This window comes from Chlamydotis macqueenii, chromosome 16, assembly GCF_036417535.1.
Source record: "Chlamydotis macqueenii isolate bChlMac1 chromosome 16, bChlMac1.mat, whole genome shotgun sequence".
In the NCBI taxonomy this organism is placed as follows: domain Eukaryota; kingdom Metazoa; phylum Chordata; class Aves; order Otidiformes; family Otididae; genus Chlamydotis; species Chlamydotis macqueenii.
In genome coordinates, this window is record NC_141571.1 from 16,494,714 (window position 1) to 16,512,556 (window position 17,843).

Genomic DNA, 17,843 nt, shown 5'->3' on the forward strand with positions numbered 1-17,843 from the left:
CCACCTGCACGGCGGCCTTGGGATGACCCACACTTGAGGATTTACCTTGGAGAGAGATAAAGCATAATGCTCAAAGCAAGAGGGTGTTCATCTCTAAATCCACATCATCTCCTTGCCTGCAGGCAGGCTGGACATTTCACATCAAGAAAGGGACGAGAGCCCTGAAAACACGGAAGGCTAACCAGAGAGCACAAGAGGAGCTTCAGATCTGTCTAACAGCAGAGAAAAAGCCAGCAGAGCCTCCCTGAGGAAATCCAAACTGCTACCTGACCGGTCGCACCATTTCAGGTTGGCAAGGAGCCTTGCCCGGCTGGCACAGCTGAACCACGAGCCCACAGCCTCGTCTCCCGCCCCGCGGCCAGCCGTGCTGCTCGCTCAGCCTGGAGGTTGCAGGAAGGGCGCAGCAGGGCTTACCCTTAACGTCCAGCAGAGAAAAATGGTGGTTGTTGGTGGCTTCAGGCGCCAATGTGAAGTAGAAACGATGGCCGCTCTGAGGCTCATCACGGTCCACGACGCTTATAGTCTGGATTAGCTGTGGGGAGAAAGCAGAGACGAAAATCAGTGCTGCCTCCGCAGCCCCTCCCGCAGGCGCTGCTCGCAGGGTCCGGCCCAGCAGAGTATCACTGGCTTCCACCACAGCAAAGGACGAGCCTTTGGCCCTGCAGACGGGCTTCGCTGTAGGACGCCAGCAAAGCGGCTCCCAGTGTGACAGTGGCTGTATGGGAAGACGTACAGGCAGAAGGGGAAGGATGGGCAGGCTGGCACTGGTCCAGAGCACTGCTCGCAGCACAGGACTGCTGCAGGCGTGGATGGAGAACCGGGAGAAGGGCTGGGAGACACCCGCTACCTGTCCTGGCTTGGCGTCCTCGCACACAGCAGCTTCATAGGGGGTAGCAAGCTCGGGTGGATTGTCATTCACGTCTAGGATACGAATACGGAGAGAGGCTCTCGACACTTGTGAGTGATTATCTGAAACAAAAAAAAGAAGCGGAGCTTCAGCAGGACATGCCATCCGCTTCTAGCAGGGAGCAAACCCTCCCTGTGCTGCCTGTCCACCCAGAGCCACTGCGGCCGCTTGGCTGCTGCCAGCGCAGAGGGTCGCACAGCACCGCACCTCCGCCTGCTTGCGGCGCAGACCATCTCTGGGCCGGTGGCGCCCGCAAAGCGTCACTCAATCTCACCACACCCATTTTCCAATAAAGAAACCCAGCCTTTGGGCCACGTACCAAGGACTCTTGAAACGTTGGCCTGTTCTACCCCCGGAAAAGCCGAGCAGACCCCAGCAAGTCCCCACGATAAGGGTCAGTCACAACCAACAAGCATCTGTGCTGCGGCCAACAGCGCCAAGAGCAGACAAGCAAATTCAGATGCGAGAACATTGCACCCTGACTTGGATCCTGATCCCTACACCCCAGGGGCGAGCAGCCACGGCTGAGAGGTGAGCAGTCAGAGCCAGGATGAGAAACAGCTGGTATCACTGAAAAGCACAGGGCAGTAATGAAATCTGTCACGCACACCTCCACCGCACCCAGGTGATCCCCGATGAGGCTCGAGGCTCCTGTGCTAGCACCCAGGCCTTGCACGCTCACACTGGTTTCTGCATTGCCACCAGCAGCTCGAACTTGAACCTAGCACCGTCCGCCAGCTGGCACAGCGTGGTCACGCAGGAAGACCTAGGGCCACCCCTTTACCCCGCACTCGTCAGCCTGTGCCTCGCGCAGGCGCTGGCCCTGGGGTCTCGCAGCCCGCTCCCCTCCCTCAGGGCGCACAGAGCCACCGGTGCTGCTCTTGGGCTCGCTCCGCACATGGGACAGGGATCGCACATACGGCTCCGCTCAGCACAGTGCCGCTCTACCTCACGGCACGCACTGCAAAGGTACGCTGAGCACTCGCTGTAAGATTATAAATCACTCTGGAGGGCCTAATGTTTTCTGAAGCACTTCATGTGCTTCCAGAAATGAGAACTCCCTCGTACTCCATCTCCTTTGTTTTACCCAGAGGTTGCAACTGTGACAGACCCGATGCCTCTCCTCGCTCGGGCAGGAGCTCTGCTGCCTGTTTGCCTAAAAAATTAACGCTGGCCCCCACAGATCAAGGTGGGGGGACCCAGGAGAGAGGAGATTTAGCGCTGCTCCATAATTAGCCAGGAACCTAAGCCCCCTCCCCAGAGCTGCCTTTACCCTGTTCTTGTGTTATCACTCCCTCTCACCCAGACCAGCTGCTCTGGTGATTAGATGGTTGTTTTCAGGGGAGGGAGGCAGAAGTCGTGACTAAAAGCCTAGAATGATGTGTTATTTTAAAAGGCATGTTGGTGCAGTGAAGTAAACTGCAATTGCTTTCGGGGAGAGAGGAAGGGGGAGGCAGCAGGGTGGGAAGGGAGCCTGGGGGAGGCAGAGGGGAGTGCCTGATGCCCACCGGGGCCACCAACGGAGGAAAAAGGGTTCAAATCCTGCAAGAAGGAGGAAGACAGCATCTCATTGCCCCCTCCTGCACCCGCAGGAAGATGGATAACTGTTCCTGCTGCTCAGCTTTGAAGCAAGCTGAAATGGCCCTGGAGGCACTGCTGAGAGAAAGATGAGGAAAGGCAGAAAGAGAAGGGAGGAAGAAAAGCCTGGGACCCCATCTCTTCCCCTTCCTCACTGTGACCCACAGCAGCAGTTCCTCCCCCCATGCCCCACGGTGCCCAAGCCGGCTGCGAGCAGGAGCTGATCCCAGAGCTGCTGAATTCTCCCCAGGACCCATCCGCACAGCGCGCGCGCTGCCAAGGCTCCGCGGTTGGGACACCTGGGTGAGCCTGGGCGCGGCCGTGTCCCTTCAGGATCACCGCTCTCTGCCTCCTCAGGAGGCACGCCATCAGCATACTTTGAGCAGGGCATAACCGCAGGTCCGTCCTTCTCCGCAGCACCAGCGAGCAGCCACGGGCACTGCTTCACACCGCGCGTGCCAGAGGGGTGATCCGTGCGCCACGGCACCGTGCTGAGGACCCGCGCCAACCCCTCTGCCAGAGCCATAACTAACATCCCGCTCCCCTGAGCACAGCTCAAAGCACAGTTGTCCTTTCTAAATGCACCCTGTCATAAAAAAAGCTCTCCTTTTGCCCCTTCTGAAACAGCTGAAGCTCGAGGCTGAAGCTGACTCCTGGCTCAGTGATAGGGTTAAAATTTGAGGTCTCCAGGAACATCAAGGTTAGAAATGCAACCACTGCATCGTTGTCTACTCTTCCAGTGAGGCGCACATCAGCTTCTTTTTATTTTGGCTGCACCATGATCTATTTGAAGGCTCCTCAAATGCTTTCTTTATCAACCTCCCTCTTCCTTTGAATCAGTACCTTGACTTATGGGGGGAAAATACAAAAAATGGTTGGATGTATTTGAAAAAAAAAAAAAAAAAAGAGTAATCTCCAAAACATCTCTGAAATATGTTTTCTGTAACTTGTGTGGTATAAACTGAATTTACGATGGTCAGAAGCGCAAATAAGACTGTTGGAGTACATTTGTGACAAAAGGCAAGATGCACCTAACTAGCGCAGACCTCACCTCTGCAAGGCCGAAAGCTCTGACCTGGGCTCCCTCCCCATACGCAAAAGTGTACGCAGTTACATGCTCCACCACAGAGTTAAACCCTCCGCAGGCACGCGGCACTGCCGGGAAGGGCAGCAGGCTGGGTGCACGAGGGCTGCGGAAAGGCGCAGAAGCGTTCCCACGCAGGGCTCTGCCCAGCGGCACCCAGCCGGATGGGGCGGGGGTGGCACGGGCCAGGCTGAGTGCGACTGGAGAGGAAAAGTCATCCTCCATGGCAGCACCTCTCCTCCATATTCCAGCTCAGCTGACTGACATGCAAATTAGTTTAATTATTTCTTCTTCTAAAGTAAATCATATTTTGCAGTGGCTGCAATATGTTGTGTCAGGCAAAATTACATTCAATATTTTAAAACTAATTGATGTCAGCCTTGAGAAAACCTGATTGACAGCAGCGAGGAAACTAGGCTGCTACCTAAATGCTTTCGTAAATTAAAATTAAACATGCTGGTTTTCTGCATTTCCTCCAGGAGTTGGAATGCTATTAATCTGAAAAGACTGAGGAAAGAGACATGGAAAACACACAGATCAAGGGGGAGAGGCTGGAAACACAGCAGTGCAGTAGGAGAGCTCCAGGCTGGTGACTGGCAGCTGCCTTTGCCAACACGGGCTGAATGATTTCCAGGACACTGGAGCCTGCTGAGGGTGGGGGACAGTGTTCTGCCCATCGCTTCCACGCTGCAGCACCTGCACTTTCCTCACTGCCGCACGCAGCGCAGCTCAGGACGAGCAGCAAGCACAGCCTGGACCCCCGTGCCAAGGTGCCGCTCAGCGGGCAGCGCCACGCAGGGATGGGCAGCACCGCGGCTTTGGAGCAGGAGAAAGCCACGTCCTGCTGCGTGGTGACACTGAGGCTGAGACCCAAATGCTCTGGTTGAACCTTTCGCGACATCCCAAAGTATTTTTTCTTAATTAACCATGAAAACAATCTGAACAGGACAATATTCTTGTCTTAAACATTCACATGCAAAAGGCCAACAACTTGCCCTCTCCCCGGGTTCCTGGACAGCCAACTGCCTGCTGGGCTGACACCAAGCAGCTCTGGGCAACTGCTCTCAAACACTGGAAGCTTTGCAGCAGAAGCTCACAGTAACGGGAAAGGATGGCCGAGATGCTTAGCCACTCCGGCTGCGGCAGGAAAGGAGGGGATCCGTGGTTACCGCTGCGCTGGGATCCAGACCCTTGCACAAACCCTCGCAATAAAGCACTTTGCATTTTTCCACCCAAACCTCTACTGTGAAGCTCCCAACCCAAGCCTTGCTGAGGCACACATATCCTTTGTGCTCCTGCCTGCAAACACAGCCGTGCAGTGGTATCACATGCAGAAAGCCGCTCTGCAGCTTCCCTGGAGTCCAAAGAACAGTCTGAGGAAAGCCCAGAGGACCATGGGCTGCTGGTTTTGGCTCACGGACCATGTTGGGCGCAGTGTGACCCACTCTCTTCTACCTCACGACCAAATTGATACAATAATGAATTCGAAATTTTCACTAGCACAGAAGCCAGAAGAGGCAGGGGTGGAATTTATCTCTTGCTGTCTCAGCAAACTGGGAGAACAAAATACAGACAGAAGACCGGGATGGACCACGCTGCTGTCCACCCCTCACGCCACGCTGTGAAGCACAGGGCAGCGTTGTAGATCCAGCACAGCTGCCTGACTCAAAGCAGAGCAGTAATGGCAAGGAACAAGCAGAGGTGTGCCAGGGTACGGCTCATCGGACACAGGCAGCTACCTCAGCAGCTGGAGCTGAAAACGGGGCTCCCAGCTGAGGGGACGCAAAGCAGAAGCAGCAGTTAAGCCAAGTAACATATAAATGGCTCTCACCTCTCCTGAGCCCTGCCTGAACTCAGCAGCATGAGAGTCATTAAATCGCATCCAAACACAATGCTCTGATTAAAGCCAGTCTCCAGCAGGAAGATTTATCATCTCAATTACCAGCAGTGGACACAGCAGTCAAGGCCTCATCATTTTACATGAGCAAAGAGGAAAACAGGAAGAGAATCACTAATATTAGCCCAAGGAAGGTAAACAGCTTGCAAGCGAGATGAAGATTTATCTCTGGAAACGCTTGGCCTGGTCCCGGGCCAGATCTGCCAAACAGCCCCTGTGCTTCCCGCTGGCTGCCACGCTGCAAGGCCAAACCTTCCGCCGGTCGCCAGCCCGTCCTGGTGCAGGTGGGGGGAGGCCTGCCCCTCCTCTCCCCTTGCCAGCAGCAGGCGGCTCAGCACCTTCTGCAGCTTTTCTTACTGTCCTCAGGCACAAACCCGCGCTCCTTGGTTACCCGTAGGTGTGCGTGCACCCCTGCACACGGTCTCTGCTGCAGCAGCACCAGGTCCCCGACGGGGCTCTCGAAGGTGGGGGATGGCTCTTGTACAGAGCTGCACAAACCTCACAGATGGGCTGCCTGCGGGAGCAAGAGCTGTCAGCGGGCAAGCGTTCCATCAGCTTCTGTTCCTTAAACCCTTCTCAGGACAGTCCCACCAGCAGACAGGGAGGGCTGCAGGGAGGCAAGACCTTGGTGCAACGCGCTCCAGCCGCATGCCCACGCGCTGTGGGAATCCAGCAGGCATGGCCTCCTACCAGCCTTGACAAGCTGGGCAGGAGGATGCCTGGTGGGCTTGCTCCATTCCTTCTGCCAAGTTTACATCTCACTGAGGAATGAGGAAGAACACTTTACCACTTGCTTCTGCTGGAGCTGGTGACGTCCTGCCCGGCCATGCAGCAGACCCTGCAGCAGCCAGCTGCAACCCGCATGCTCGCAGCAAACACCGCAAGGCCCTGCCCGCTACCCCAGCCCCAGACACCCGTGTGCGGGAAATACCCCGTGCCGGGAACTGCTGCACCGGATGCACTGGCGCCAGTGCGGAGGCTCCCAGAGACCCCCTGCTCCACACTCACTCTGACACAGCTGATCCCACCGCACCGGGTATGGCCTGACAGCTGCCGCACGGCCCCGCTCCAAAACCCCTCTATCTCTTGGAAGGCTGTACCTTTACAACTGCCCTTTCCACCAGAGGATTCAGACATAAATTGTATTTTAAATTCAATATCAGTCATTAATATTTCATGATTACAAAACGTTAAGGATAATGTCACTGGGAGGAATGTCTGGACAGTTAAAATGGATGAGTCAGAGCTCACCACAGGAGAAATCAGAGCGCTGAAGAGTCTCCCTGGCTTTTGAAGTGATCCAGCCTGACAGGCTTCCCTTCCAGAGGGGAGCCACAGCATTTACTGACTTGTTCTGAAATCCTAGCCGCTGCGCATAAATATTGTCCTTCTGATTCTTGTCACCTCATGTTTCCTCTGGATGCCGAGTTGTGCTGCAACACTGTGATCCCCTCCTCTCTTCCCACCGCTGGCAGAGCCTCCCCGCAGAGCCTCCCGACAGGCCAAGGCTCTGCAGCGGGGTATGGACAGCAGCGGATGCCTGCCCATCGCTGCCTGGTGCTGGGCAGGGCTCAGGACAGCACTGCAGCCAGATGGTGCAGAGGTCACCCCAGCCAGCAGGCACCAAGCATCAGCACGCAGCAGGTTCGGAACTGCAGAAATGTGCTCCCAGGGCAGCGAGGTCTGGCCAAGGCCACTGCCCCCTCCTCGCCTGGGGAAGCAGGGCCCGCGCCCTGGCATCCTGGCCTGGCCAGAGTGGATGGCTGCCACCACGGTGGGGTGGCCATGCAGCAGGAACCCGTCCTGGGCCCTGGTGACTTGTGCATCCAAAATGTGGAAAACTTTGAAGAATATGGCAATGCCTTTGTGCTTCTCAGCATGGCGCCTGGGACCGAAGCCCCTTTTCCATCTTCGGGCTCAGAAAAAGGAGGAACACAGAGCACTCCCTGGGGCTGACAGGGCCAGACCTGCGCAGCCCGTGAGCCAAGGCACTGTGCAAACATGTGCAGGATGCCCAGGCAGCTTCCCACCTGCAGCAGAACACCTGCAGGGAAGCAAAAAGTCTGCCCTTTGCTGCTATTATTTACTTTTCATTCCTCAAGAGGAGTTTATTCAGAGCTCCTCTGAGCAGCAGGACCCAGGTTTGTTCTTTTCTTTCTTAACTGGAGAAGAAAAAACAAACAAGTTCTGCTGGAAGCATCCATGCCAGGCTCTGCTGCCCCATCACATAGAGGAAAGATAAACCAACAAAACCTGCAAAGCCGCTGAGCTGTTTCCTCCCAGCACTCGCAGCTGGGCGTGAGCACATTTGGCAGTTACAGTAAATACAGGCTAGACGATGGCACAGCCATAAACGGAGGAAGAAACTGTCACCAGGGCTCTCATGGGAGGGTCAGAAAGGAGCTAATTCCAGAAGAGGGCAAGAGAGCTTCACCTCACCCCGAGATCTCTGCCCGAGACCCTTCCTGGTGGGCTGCAGGGCCAGGCCAAGCGCTGCAGCCAGAGCTGAAGCAGCCTGGCAGTACCAGCCCTGGCAACACCACCACTCCCCATCCCCAGCACGGGGGCTCGGGGACACTCTGCCCCCGCAGCCCCTTCCCACTGCTGCGGTGCCAGGACCTCCCATCGACGCCTTGCTTGCCTTGCCAAGCCTGCAGCCACACCAAGGGCAGGGAGACCAAGGAGGAAGGGCACGGGAGGCATCCGGAGCCACAAAGCCAGCATGCAGGTACAGCTTGCCAATCCCAGCCACCGTGACCCCCAGCAACAGGCAAATGCTGGCAGCCATCTGTGCCACAGAGCTCCAGTTGGTGGGACATCCACCCACTGCACATAGCTGAACTGGGAGGATGCAGGTGATGAGAACACAGGCTCCCCGCCTCCCCGCTGCGATCCCCCAGAGCCACTCGGCAGGTGTGAATGCAGGGAGCGAGCTGCACAGGGATGACTGGCAGAGCCGGCACACAAACAACACAAATTTGATTAGTGTTCATCAAATATACTATCCAACCATGCTCCCTTATTAATGCTCGAATCAGGAAGAGTATTTTTAGGTTGTCTAGGGAGATGTGAGACTCAGTGCTGCTGCCTTTTTTTTTTAACTTCAGTGTTAATTAACACTTGCATCTTGGTCACCTCTGCAGTAAATGCACCCATATTTTCCACTCTGCCCCACTCTGGTTCAGCACAGACTGCCTGCTCCACACAGCACTCCATCTCACCTGCTTCCATCGCCAGGACAGTGATGTTGTGCCACCCTGCAGTCTCCCGGTCCAGGACCTTCCCAGTCACAATGGCACCTGTGTTGGCATCAATGTCAAAGATCCTCTCTGCATCTGTGCTGCGGTCGATGGCGTACCTGAGACCAGGCAAAAGGGGAAACTGTGAACAGCTGGATGTGCCAAGCCCAACACCTCCATCAGCCCCAGGAGCACAGGGATCTAACACAGCAGGCCCTGTATCACCACTCTCACCTTTCCTCTGCTGCAGCATGGTACACGAAGGCCACGTTTCTAACAGGCTGCAAGCCCAGCACCCTCAAGTAAAACTGAAGTGTGGCTTTTGGTGCCTAAAGTGGAATTAAGCATGGACTGTGGACAAGGGGGAAAACTTGCTCTGACAGGAACCTTATGCTCGGAATAGACAGAGCAGTTTAGAAATCATAGACTGTAAATCCACTCACGAGTCTAGAAAGCTTCTGAATTACAGGCTCAGGAAAATACCAATCCAAAGTGAAGGAGGGCACCCCTGCTCGAGGAGCCCACCTCGCCTACCGCCCCCTCTCCGGATGCTGCCACAGCACCCACCCAAGTGAGAGACCTGGAGAAGAGCACAGCAGCACACGGGCAGGCTGAGTCAGACACGCAGACAACCCAAACCTCAGCTACAGCAGTTACAAACACCAAGGTCTCCTTGGAATCCAGACTGAACCTGTGCAACTGGAGCGAGGATCCTGGCAGCAGAGAGCTGGGCAACAGCCAGCATCCCCACAATCAGCACAGCACATCCTCCCCAGCAGCCCTGCAATGTGCCCTAGTTTGGGCTTCCTGGTTTCACAGGAGCAGGCTGAAGAGCTTGTCCAGCTCCATCACCTCAGCAGAGACCCTTCACATGCAGCTCTCTTCTCCTTCAGCTGCTCCAGGGCTGCCCAGAACAGCCCCCTCCCCGAGCATCCCACCAGCAGCCCACCCACTCCCCGTGCCACCTCTGGAGAGCACGGCTCCCACCTCTTCCCGAAGGGCAGCACTGCAGCTCATGAGAAGAGCCAGACACCCGAGTTCAGCCCTGTACCTTAGCCATGACACCACGAGCCCACACAATCAGTCCCAGCGGCATGTCCTGCATTTCCCACCTTCACACATGGAACAAAGCAAGCTAACATTAAATCAGGGCACAATTGGATGTGTGCTCCCTGGAGGCAGGGACTGGGAGGGAAGCCTGATCCAGCCGAGGCCCTCAAGCACAGCTGTAACACAAATAACAACCACCACCACTGTAATCAGGATTAGAAGTCCAGAAGGCCTACAAATCAGAAACAATACAGCATAATGTTATTGTGTACAGCATCTTTCATACACACTGCATCCCAGAGTGCTGTACAGAATTAAATAATACACGACAGCGAAGAGTACAAAGGATGAATTACGGAAAAGAGGGCTGTGAATAAATTAAAGCCTTCGGTCACGTGTCCAAGAACAGGAGGAAGATAAATGTTTGGACAAAGCAAGCTGGAAAGCTGATGAGACAGGACAGTACCGAGAAGCCACATCAGACAAGAGGAGCAGGGGACAGGCTGTAGGCTAGAAGCACGTTCCGGATGGTGGAGGTGCTCTGCACGCTGCGGGGCAGCTTTCCCAAGTGCTTGTGTCTCGCCTGGCGCAGCCCAGCTGTGGTCTGCGGGTCTGTCATCCACACAGCTCGCAGCTGAGGAACACCAGCTCCCCTTCCACATGCAGGGATGACCACTCTGCACAGAGGCATCGATGGCCTCCACGCCCTTCGGTCCCATGCCCGGGGAGGACCAGCTGCAGACAGGTGCCTCCTGAGGGGCACCCACCCACACGGCGGGCAGCTCCCTCTGATGGGGGCACACACAAAGGCATTTCTACGCTGTTTGAAGTGTTATACAGTACCAGATTACATCCCCTAGCTCTCTCCCTTTTAGACAGATGGAGGATGAAAGAGAAAATACAACAGCACTTGCTTGCAGTTAAGGAAAAATGTTCAAAAATCACTATCTCAATTGCATCTGTGCACATGCGCAATCTAGCATGTTCTTCACCTGTGTGGCTGCCTTCCTCCTCTCTCCTTGCATCTGGAGGCAATGGGGATACGCCACACAAGGCCAGGTACAAGCCTAGGCATCTCTGAACCAACTGCCAGCGACTTCCTAGCCCTCCTGCATTTTCTGCCTCAACTCCCAGCTGGAAACAGAGCCTCTTCGGGCATGTAGCCAGCTCCAGAAGAGACAGTGACACTGTCTTGGCACACACTGCAGCCTCTCATCCACTCTGTGCTTGCTCACCACAAAGGGAAAGGAGAGGTCTGGCCACTCTGACTCGTACACATCAGTCCAGTGTATTGCTGGAAGGAGGAACAGAAACTGGGATGACAACACCCAACAACTTCCCAATAGCATAATTGATGCATTTGCATAACTGCTTCCAGTGTTCTCCCACGTCACCTGACTTGGAACAACACATCCTGTCTTCCATCCCACTTTTTAATACTGTTGGAGTTCAAGACGGTACTTCAGTCCCCATATGCCTTCCCTGCTTCTCGGGGAGCACGTGCCCATTTCGTTCACGCTCGTGTCATTGCTGCATAAACAAAGATGCCTGTAAAAACTAGCTATACATGAAAACACGGTGATGGGAGACATCACTGAGCCTGGAAACATCTGACACGGGCAGGAGGCTGGCAGGGGAGCACTCTGCCTCACGCTGCTGGGAACCTCTTCTTATGCTTCCAACTGTTTTGCTGCTCAGATTGTCTTCTGTCACTTCCGAATTGTCTGCAGAAGACTGACTGCCCATACCCTATGGCAAGGCACAAACCAAACCAGAAATCTGATCCTTTTGTCACCACTGCTCCAGAGAGCTGCCACCTTCCCAACACTGTGCCAGAGCAACGAGACAGAGCTGGGAGCGCTGCCTGCGTCTGCCATGAAAGCAGGGCTGAGCCTGCTTCCATGCACTGTGATTCCAGCGGTGGCCAGTCCAGGTGGGTCTGTAGCTCTCCGTCTGCCCACAGTGCTGTGGAGATTCTGGAGCACTATGCTGGCACTGGAGCTGGGAACTGAGAGGGAACAGGGATGCCCATCTGCCCCCCCAAAGCCACAGCCATAATGCGCTCAGAGCTGCAGATCAACCCGCTCCACGCTGCTCTACGCGGCGAGAAACCTCCCACTCCACGAGCTCATGGCTAACGCTGTGCTAGAGCAGCCAGAATGAGAAACTACCTGCTGTGCTCAGTTTACATCATTTTGTGCAATATGGTGTTTACCAAACAATGTCTCTGCTGACCACTGCAAGCCTCGCCATCTCTAGTGCTCCAGCTTCATATTAATCTGTCCCACTGAAGTCAAACAGTGCTTCTCACCTGGGAAGGGGGAGCAGTTAACCCCCGGGTGCTCAGAGATAGGATACATGCTCATTCCTCCTAAAGCTGGCTGCTGCTCCGATTCTGCAACTGCAGTCCCCAGCTCTGATTGAGATGCGGACCTTGTAATCCATTTTCCTCTCTTCCTGCTGGCACTGCCTGTTGGTCTGGCTGTTACAACTGACTGTTTAATTTAGACAGCTTGCTTGGTGCTCATCTTTCTCATGAACGCATTTCTCAAGCACTCTGTTTCACTTCTCCCCCAAATGCAACAAGGAGCACATTTTATGCCATGTGTTTTGTTAATAGGGAGCTTTTCAAACACTGTGTGAAAAGCTTTTTGTTGTGTTTGTTTTTGCCTCCTCTCCCTTTTGTGCTGAAGCAGGTTGTAGTTCTTGCTGTGCTGTTGGAGTCTATAAAATGCTCATGTCCAACACGTCTCTCTGGATTTGGTGAATGCCAAACAAGAATATCTCTGAGAACCTTAAATCCCAAGCAACATCTTCCCAGTGCTGATAAAGCCTGGAATGCACACAATCAGAGCACAGACTCCCACTGCAGAGAGAGAAACAAAAGCTCCCATATAAACAGCCTCACGTACACAGACAGTCTATCGCTGAATTACCTCACACAATGGCTCAGCTGAGAAAAATTGCGCTACGCCCAGGAAACGTACAGCTAAAGCCAAAAAGCCAACTGGAAGCTAAATTCTTTCTGAAAAAGAGTGGTTCCAGCTTTTATTAGGCAACAAACAAGGATGGAATAAAACAAAAAGCACTGGCCCTTTGGCAAGGCGTTTCCTGCCTGTACCAGGGTGGGTTTTCGTGTTGCTCCCCCGAGGATGCGTGCAGCCCCTCTGCTGAACTTCAGCACGGCTCCCCACTTCACAGCATCACACCCGAGGAAGGGTGTCCCTCTTTGAGCAGCCACAAGCTGGGGCTGCTCACCCAGAGAGATGGGGTGCTCTCTGGGCAGCCTACAGCCCAGGGCTCTACATCCATGTGCAGCCGGGACTGGTGCAGGGAGCACTGCCTCAGGGATGCCTCCCACAAACAGGTGAGTCGGATGCCCCTTCAGCCCTCATGCCTTTGTAACAGGTCACTTTGCGACCCAGCCCGGCTCATCTGCAAGGGATTTGTTCTCACACCAAGAGGCCGCATCCTTGTGGGACAAGCAGATTCCCAGGCCGGCAGGGGAGAACCAGGCTGAAATGTGCCTCCAGCAGCTGCTTCAGGCTGGAGAATGCAGCAGGAGCCACACAGCCCTGTTTGTGCTGGCCTGGGGATGAAAACAAAGAGCCAAGGGCACCTCCTTTCTCATTTGGCTAAAAATACTTCCCAAATCTCGTTATTGGCAGCCTGGTGTCAGCAGGACCTGGAAAGGCTGACAGAGCTGATTTTTGCTCTGCTGTCTCTGGCAATCCCTGCTCCTTCCTGCCTCAAGGGGAGAGTGCATCGCATCATGCTAGGGTTTAGCTCTCCTCTCTCTACAGGGCAAAGCCAACACAGAGACCAAAATCTGGGAGACAGCAGCCACAGTAAAAACACAGCCATGTCTGGTCCCACGTCTAGCAGACAAGGATCAGGAAGTTAAAGGGATCCACTGAACTGCAGCAACTTGAAAGGGTTCTACCAACTTCAAGGAGCTGAGGATCAAATACTGGTCATGCTGTCAGGACCAGTTGCTCTCTAATGTATCAGAGGTGAAGTACAAGTGCTGGCTTCTTCTGACTGTACTTTGGAGAAGCACAACTGAAGTGCAAGGTGACTTACTGCTGTCGGGTTAGCATCACACCCTGGCAGGGTGCTGCAGGATGCTTGCATTGTTTGTGCACCACTGAAGCTGTGAACAGCTGCCTATGTGGCAAAGTATTTTATTAAGTTACCTGGCTAGCCAGAGGACAGGAAAGCAGGAGAGATCCAACAGCACCTTCCTCCTGCATTGGTGCCACATCAGCATGACCAATATAAACCTGCATCTCCACTTGCTACGTGTTAAAAAGGCAGGGAAGGCTCACCCACCCACACTCCCCAGGCAAGTGCCAAGGGAGCATCACGGGGGGATGGAGCTGCCACTGCTCATGACATCAGGCACTGCAAGAACAGCAGGGAGTGGAGAGACGGATGGAGACCAAATGTCACAAGGGAGCACGGATGAGCTATCTACCTGGGGACAGCTGGAGGGAGGACACATTTGAATGCACCAAGCCTGACAAGGGAAAGCATTTTGCAATTCCCAAGCTGCAACAGATGCCTCAGAGTCCTGGTGGCTGGGCCCTCGTGCCTGAGCACGAGGCATTGCCTTGTCTGGCACTCAGCTTGCTATAAGAGAGACACTCGCACAGCAAAGTTTAGGCTCTAACCCTCTTGCTCCTGCCGAGTACTTGAATCTGCTTCTCTCTGCTCCAAGTCCCCATCACCTTCTGCACAGCAGTAGAAAAAGCCTCTCTCCTGTGCTTCCTTTTGTTCTGTCTGCAAACAATGCAACAAGCTCCACAGGGAAGCAGCACAAAGAACAAGAAAAAAAGAGAATACGAATAGTTCTGTCCCCAAGACCCCTTTCCTACAATCACAGATCAAAAAATAAAATTTATGTTCTGTAGCACTGCTAGAAGCAGTCAAGTGGAAAAATACATGCACACATGTACACACACAGACGTGCAGAAAGACTGCACGCATCTGAAGAGTACGAGCTAACAGTCACGTGCTCAGGGCGGGCCACAAAAATCAGATGTGTAGCCTGAATGGAGAGGGTAGCCACATGACAAGGTGAGCAGAGGTACTTTGAGAACATGCCCAGACAGCACGCCAAGGCTGATTTCATTCACATTCATCCCGAAGACAGCTTTCAGGATCCATCTTTGTGACACAACGCTCTCTGCTAGCTGCCAGGCATGTGTAGATGGCATCTTTCCATGTGTAAATTCTTTTTTGAGCTTTCGAAACATCTCAGTCTTTGTTTCCACAAAGATCTGGAGATACCCCTCTTGAAGCACTCCACTCCCCAGAGCTGCACAGCACCGGAGCTCAGCATCCCAAGCAGCTGCACAGAGACATATTGAATGGGATCGGTACTGTAACTGAGCCCTCCCTGACCACGTCCTCCTCCATCTCACATCCCTGTCCCTGCTGCATCCCGTTTTATCGCTGACGGGCTCCCTACAGAGCTCTCAAAAGCAAAGCGACCACTGCTCCTTCGAAGCGAGTGGCTGTGCACAAGGTGCCTGCAGCCCTGCCGCCACCTGGCACAAGAACACACATTTCAAGGAAATTTTCACACATTGAGGATGTTTTCTGAACACAAGAATTCCATCCCAACAGCCTGCGACTCAGGCCAGTTGGCAGAGCCAGAAGGCTGTTTTGTGCCTTAGGTAATAACAATTTAACAAGGTAACAATCTCTTTAGCCACAAATTAAATGGATATAGGAAATGTCCTGTGCAGATAAGCTGCTGCCTGCATTATGTCCTCTGCCCAAATACAAACTCCTCTGATCTTTGATCCCTGGGCACACACAGCCAAGCCGTGGCTCTGCACCTCCGAAGCCTCACCTCATCTGTCACCCTTCATCATGGCCCCCCTGTCATTTCTGGTCACTCTCCTGGCCTGTGTCAGGCACCATTGCAGCAGCAAGGACATGCCAACATCACCCAACCACCTTCCCCTTCCCTCTGCCCCAGCCACGTGTGTCCCCTGCAGCTAACCCCACACCCGCCGCTGGAAGGAAGATGATACAAAGTTTAGGCAGCTGCTTTACCGGACAGGATGGTTCGCTGTGTCTGGGTCAAGGGCAGTGACCACCCCCACGACGGAGCCAACGTGTGCATCTTCCTGGACCTCCATCAAATTGGAGGGTGGCTGGAACTCGGGGGGCTCGTCAACGTCCAGCACAGAGACCCGCACGATGGTCTGGTCCCGGAAGGTGCCCAGGTCCACGAACCGCGGGTCCACGAACTTGTTGAGGGCCTCCACCACAACAGTGTGCATTTTTTTTGACTCATAGTCGAGAGGCTGGAACAACAGGAGAGGGTTAGTCAGACTCAACCCGAGGAGCCCCCCGCTGCCCCCTTCTTCACCAGAGACATTGGGGCAGCAAAAGCCACCTGCTCCCCAGGCAGTGCCTCGGCCAGGGGCTGGAGCTCTCGCTCCCGTGCTTTGCCCTCCTGCTGGCAGCACCCACACCAAGGGGGGCAGGAGGAAGGGGACGCCTCCAGCCCACTGCCCCCAGGGCCCCCAACATCGCATCCAGGCTGTGCAGGGTGCAGGCAGCCAGGACTCACCGAGAAGACAGGACACTGTGTGCTGCAAGTGAGCGGGTTTTGACCATTAATCACCCTGCTGTTATTTCTGCAGGGGAGGTGAGCTGAATGCAGTGGCCTTGGTGAACACCCATTCTTTCTTGCCTGCATCAAGTGTTTGCTTTATTGTTCTTGCCACCAAAAGCAGATACAGTCAAAGGGCTGTTGATCAAGCATAGGAATTAGGCAGGCAGATTTCTCCCCAACAGGTGCTATCAATAACAGCTGTGAGCACTCGTTTCCACAGCCCTGAGCAAAGCTGCACCCACACACAGCTCGCTGCTTCACTGCCGCGCAGGGAGCTGCCCCGTGCGGGCTCCAGCAGGCACTGTGCTGCTGCTCCTTTTCGGCCTTTCCTCCCAGAAAAGGCCCGCGTTTGCCATGCAGGCAGAACAGGGGCAGGTCTCTCCCTGCACCTGCAGCCACAAAAATGCAACTGCTACTGCTAGAGCAGTGCTCAGAAGAGCATTTATTTCAACTCAAATGCAGCAGCAGGAGTCCCCTAACAGAAAGGGCCCTCCTAGAGACCTGTGCCCTCCCTAACCACCTAGCTTTCCTCAGCTCTCACCTTCTGTACTGTGATGACAGCCTCTTGGGTATTGCTGTCTGTGGTGACTTTGAACATCTCCACCCCTTCCTCGTCCTTCACCTGGTAGGTCATGTCTGTGTTCTCCCCGACGTCAGAGTCCTCTGCCTTCACCCTGCCGACGGCAGTGCCCACAGGGGCAGTCTCAATGATGCTGAACTGATACATCTCTGGAGGAGAAAAAGGTACTAGGGTCACTGCTTCTGCCTGTGAACCCCCTCCAGCTCATACGGCCCTTTGCATACCTCCCTGGGGGCACTCCTGGACTATGAGGGCTGCCAAACTCTACCAGCGTATAGTCCAGAACGCTCTACCAGGAGAAACCTACACCCCAGCCAAAAACAAGGGCTGAGGGAAGACAGCTGGGGAGCACTGATGTTTCAAGGTGCTGGGTGAAGTAAGGGCCAGTTTCTCTGTACAGACACTGCCCTGCAATCAGCATTCTCTGATTCTTTGCAAACTTTACCATTTCTGATTTCTAGGAGATGCAGCTGAAGAGCTGAGCCTACTCCAGCTGCAGTACCTTTTCTGTTCTGCTAGCCACACACTGTCAGTCTCTGCAGAGACTGCAGTCTGCTCCTGGCAGCAGGATCCTGATCTGGGGAGGGCCCCAGAGAAGACAAAAGCTTGAGCCACAAGCTGCTAGCAGTGACTTGGAGAACATTCTGAGCTGTCCTTGACCAGGCTGCTGCCTGTGAGGCAGGCAGGATCACCGTGCTGCACGCTGGGCAGAGCACGCCAGGCTCGGGTGCAGCAGCCAGGAGGGGCCAGGCCAGCAGCTGAGCCCCTGCCCAAGCTCCCAGGAGACAGCAGCACAACCGGCCAGGCTGCCTTCTCCCCCAGCACTGCTCAGAGCAGGGTCAGGAAAGAGCCAGCTCTGCTCTCCCCACCACAC

The 17,843-nt window shown here is 54.6% G+C and overlaps 1 protein-coding gene across 4 annotated transcripts in view; it reads right to left on the reverse strand.

Moving 5' to 3' along the window:
• Window positions 1–17,843, reverse strand: part of CDH22 (cadherin 22) — an 87,621-nt gene that overhangs the window by 11,368 nt on the left and 58,410 nt on the right. For all 4 annotated transcript variants that reach the window (XM_086760413.1, XM_086760410.1, XM_086760411.1 and 1 more), the window contains 5 exons: window positions 16,931–17,118; window positions 15,822–16,075; window positions 8,688–8,824; window positions 848–969; window positions 415–532 (listed from right to left, as the gene is read on the reverse strand). In XM_086760413.1, the coding sequence (XP_086616539.1) occupies window positions 415–532; window positions 848–969; window positions 8,688–8,824; window positions 15,822–16,075; window positions 16,931–17,118 (819 nt within the window). The remainder of the gene's footprint in view (window positions 1–414; window positions 533–847; window positions 970–8,687; window positions 8,825–15,821; window positions 16,076–16,930; window positions 17,119–17,843) is intronic.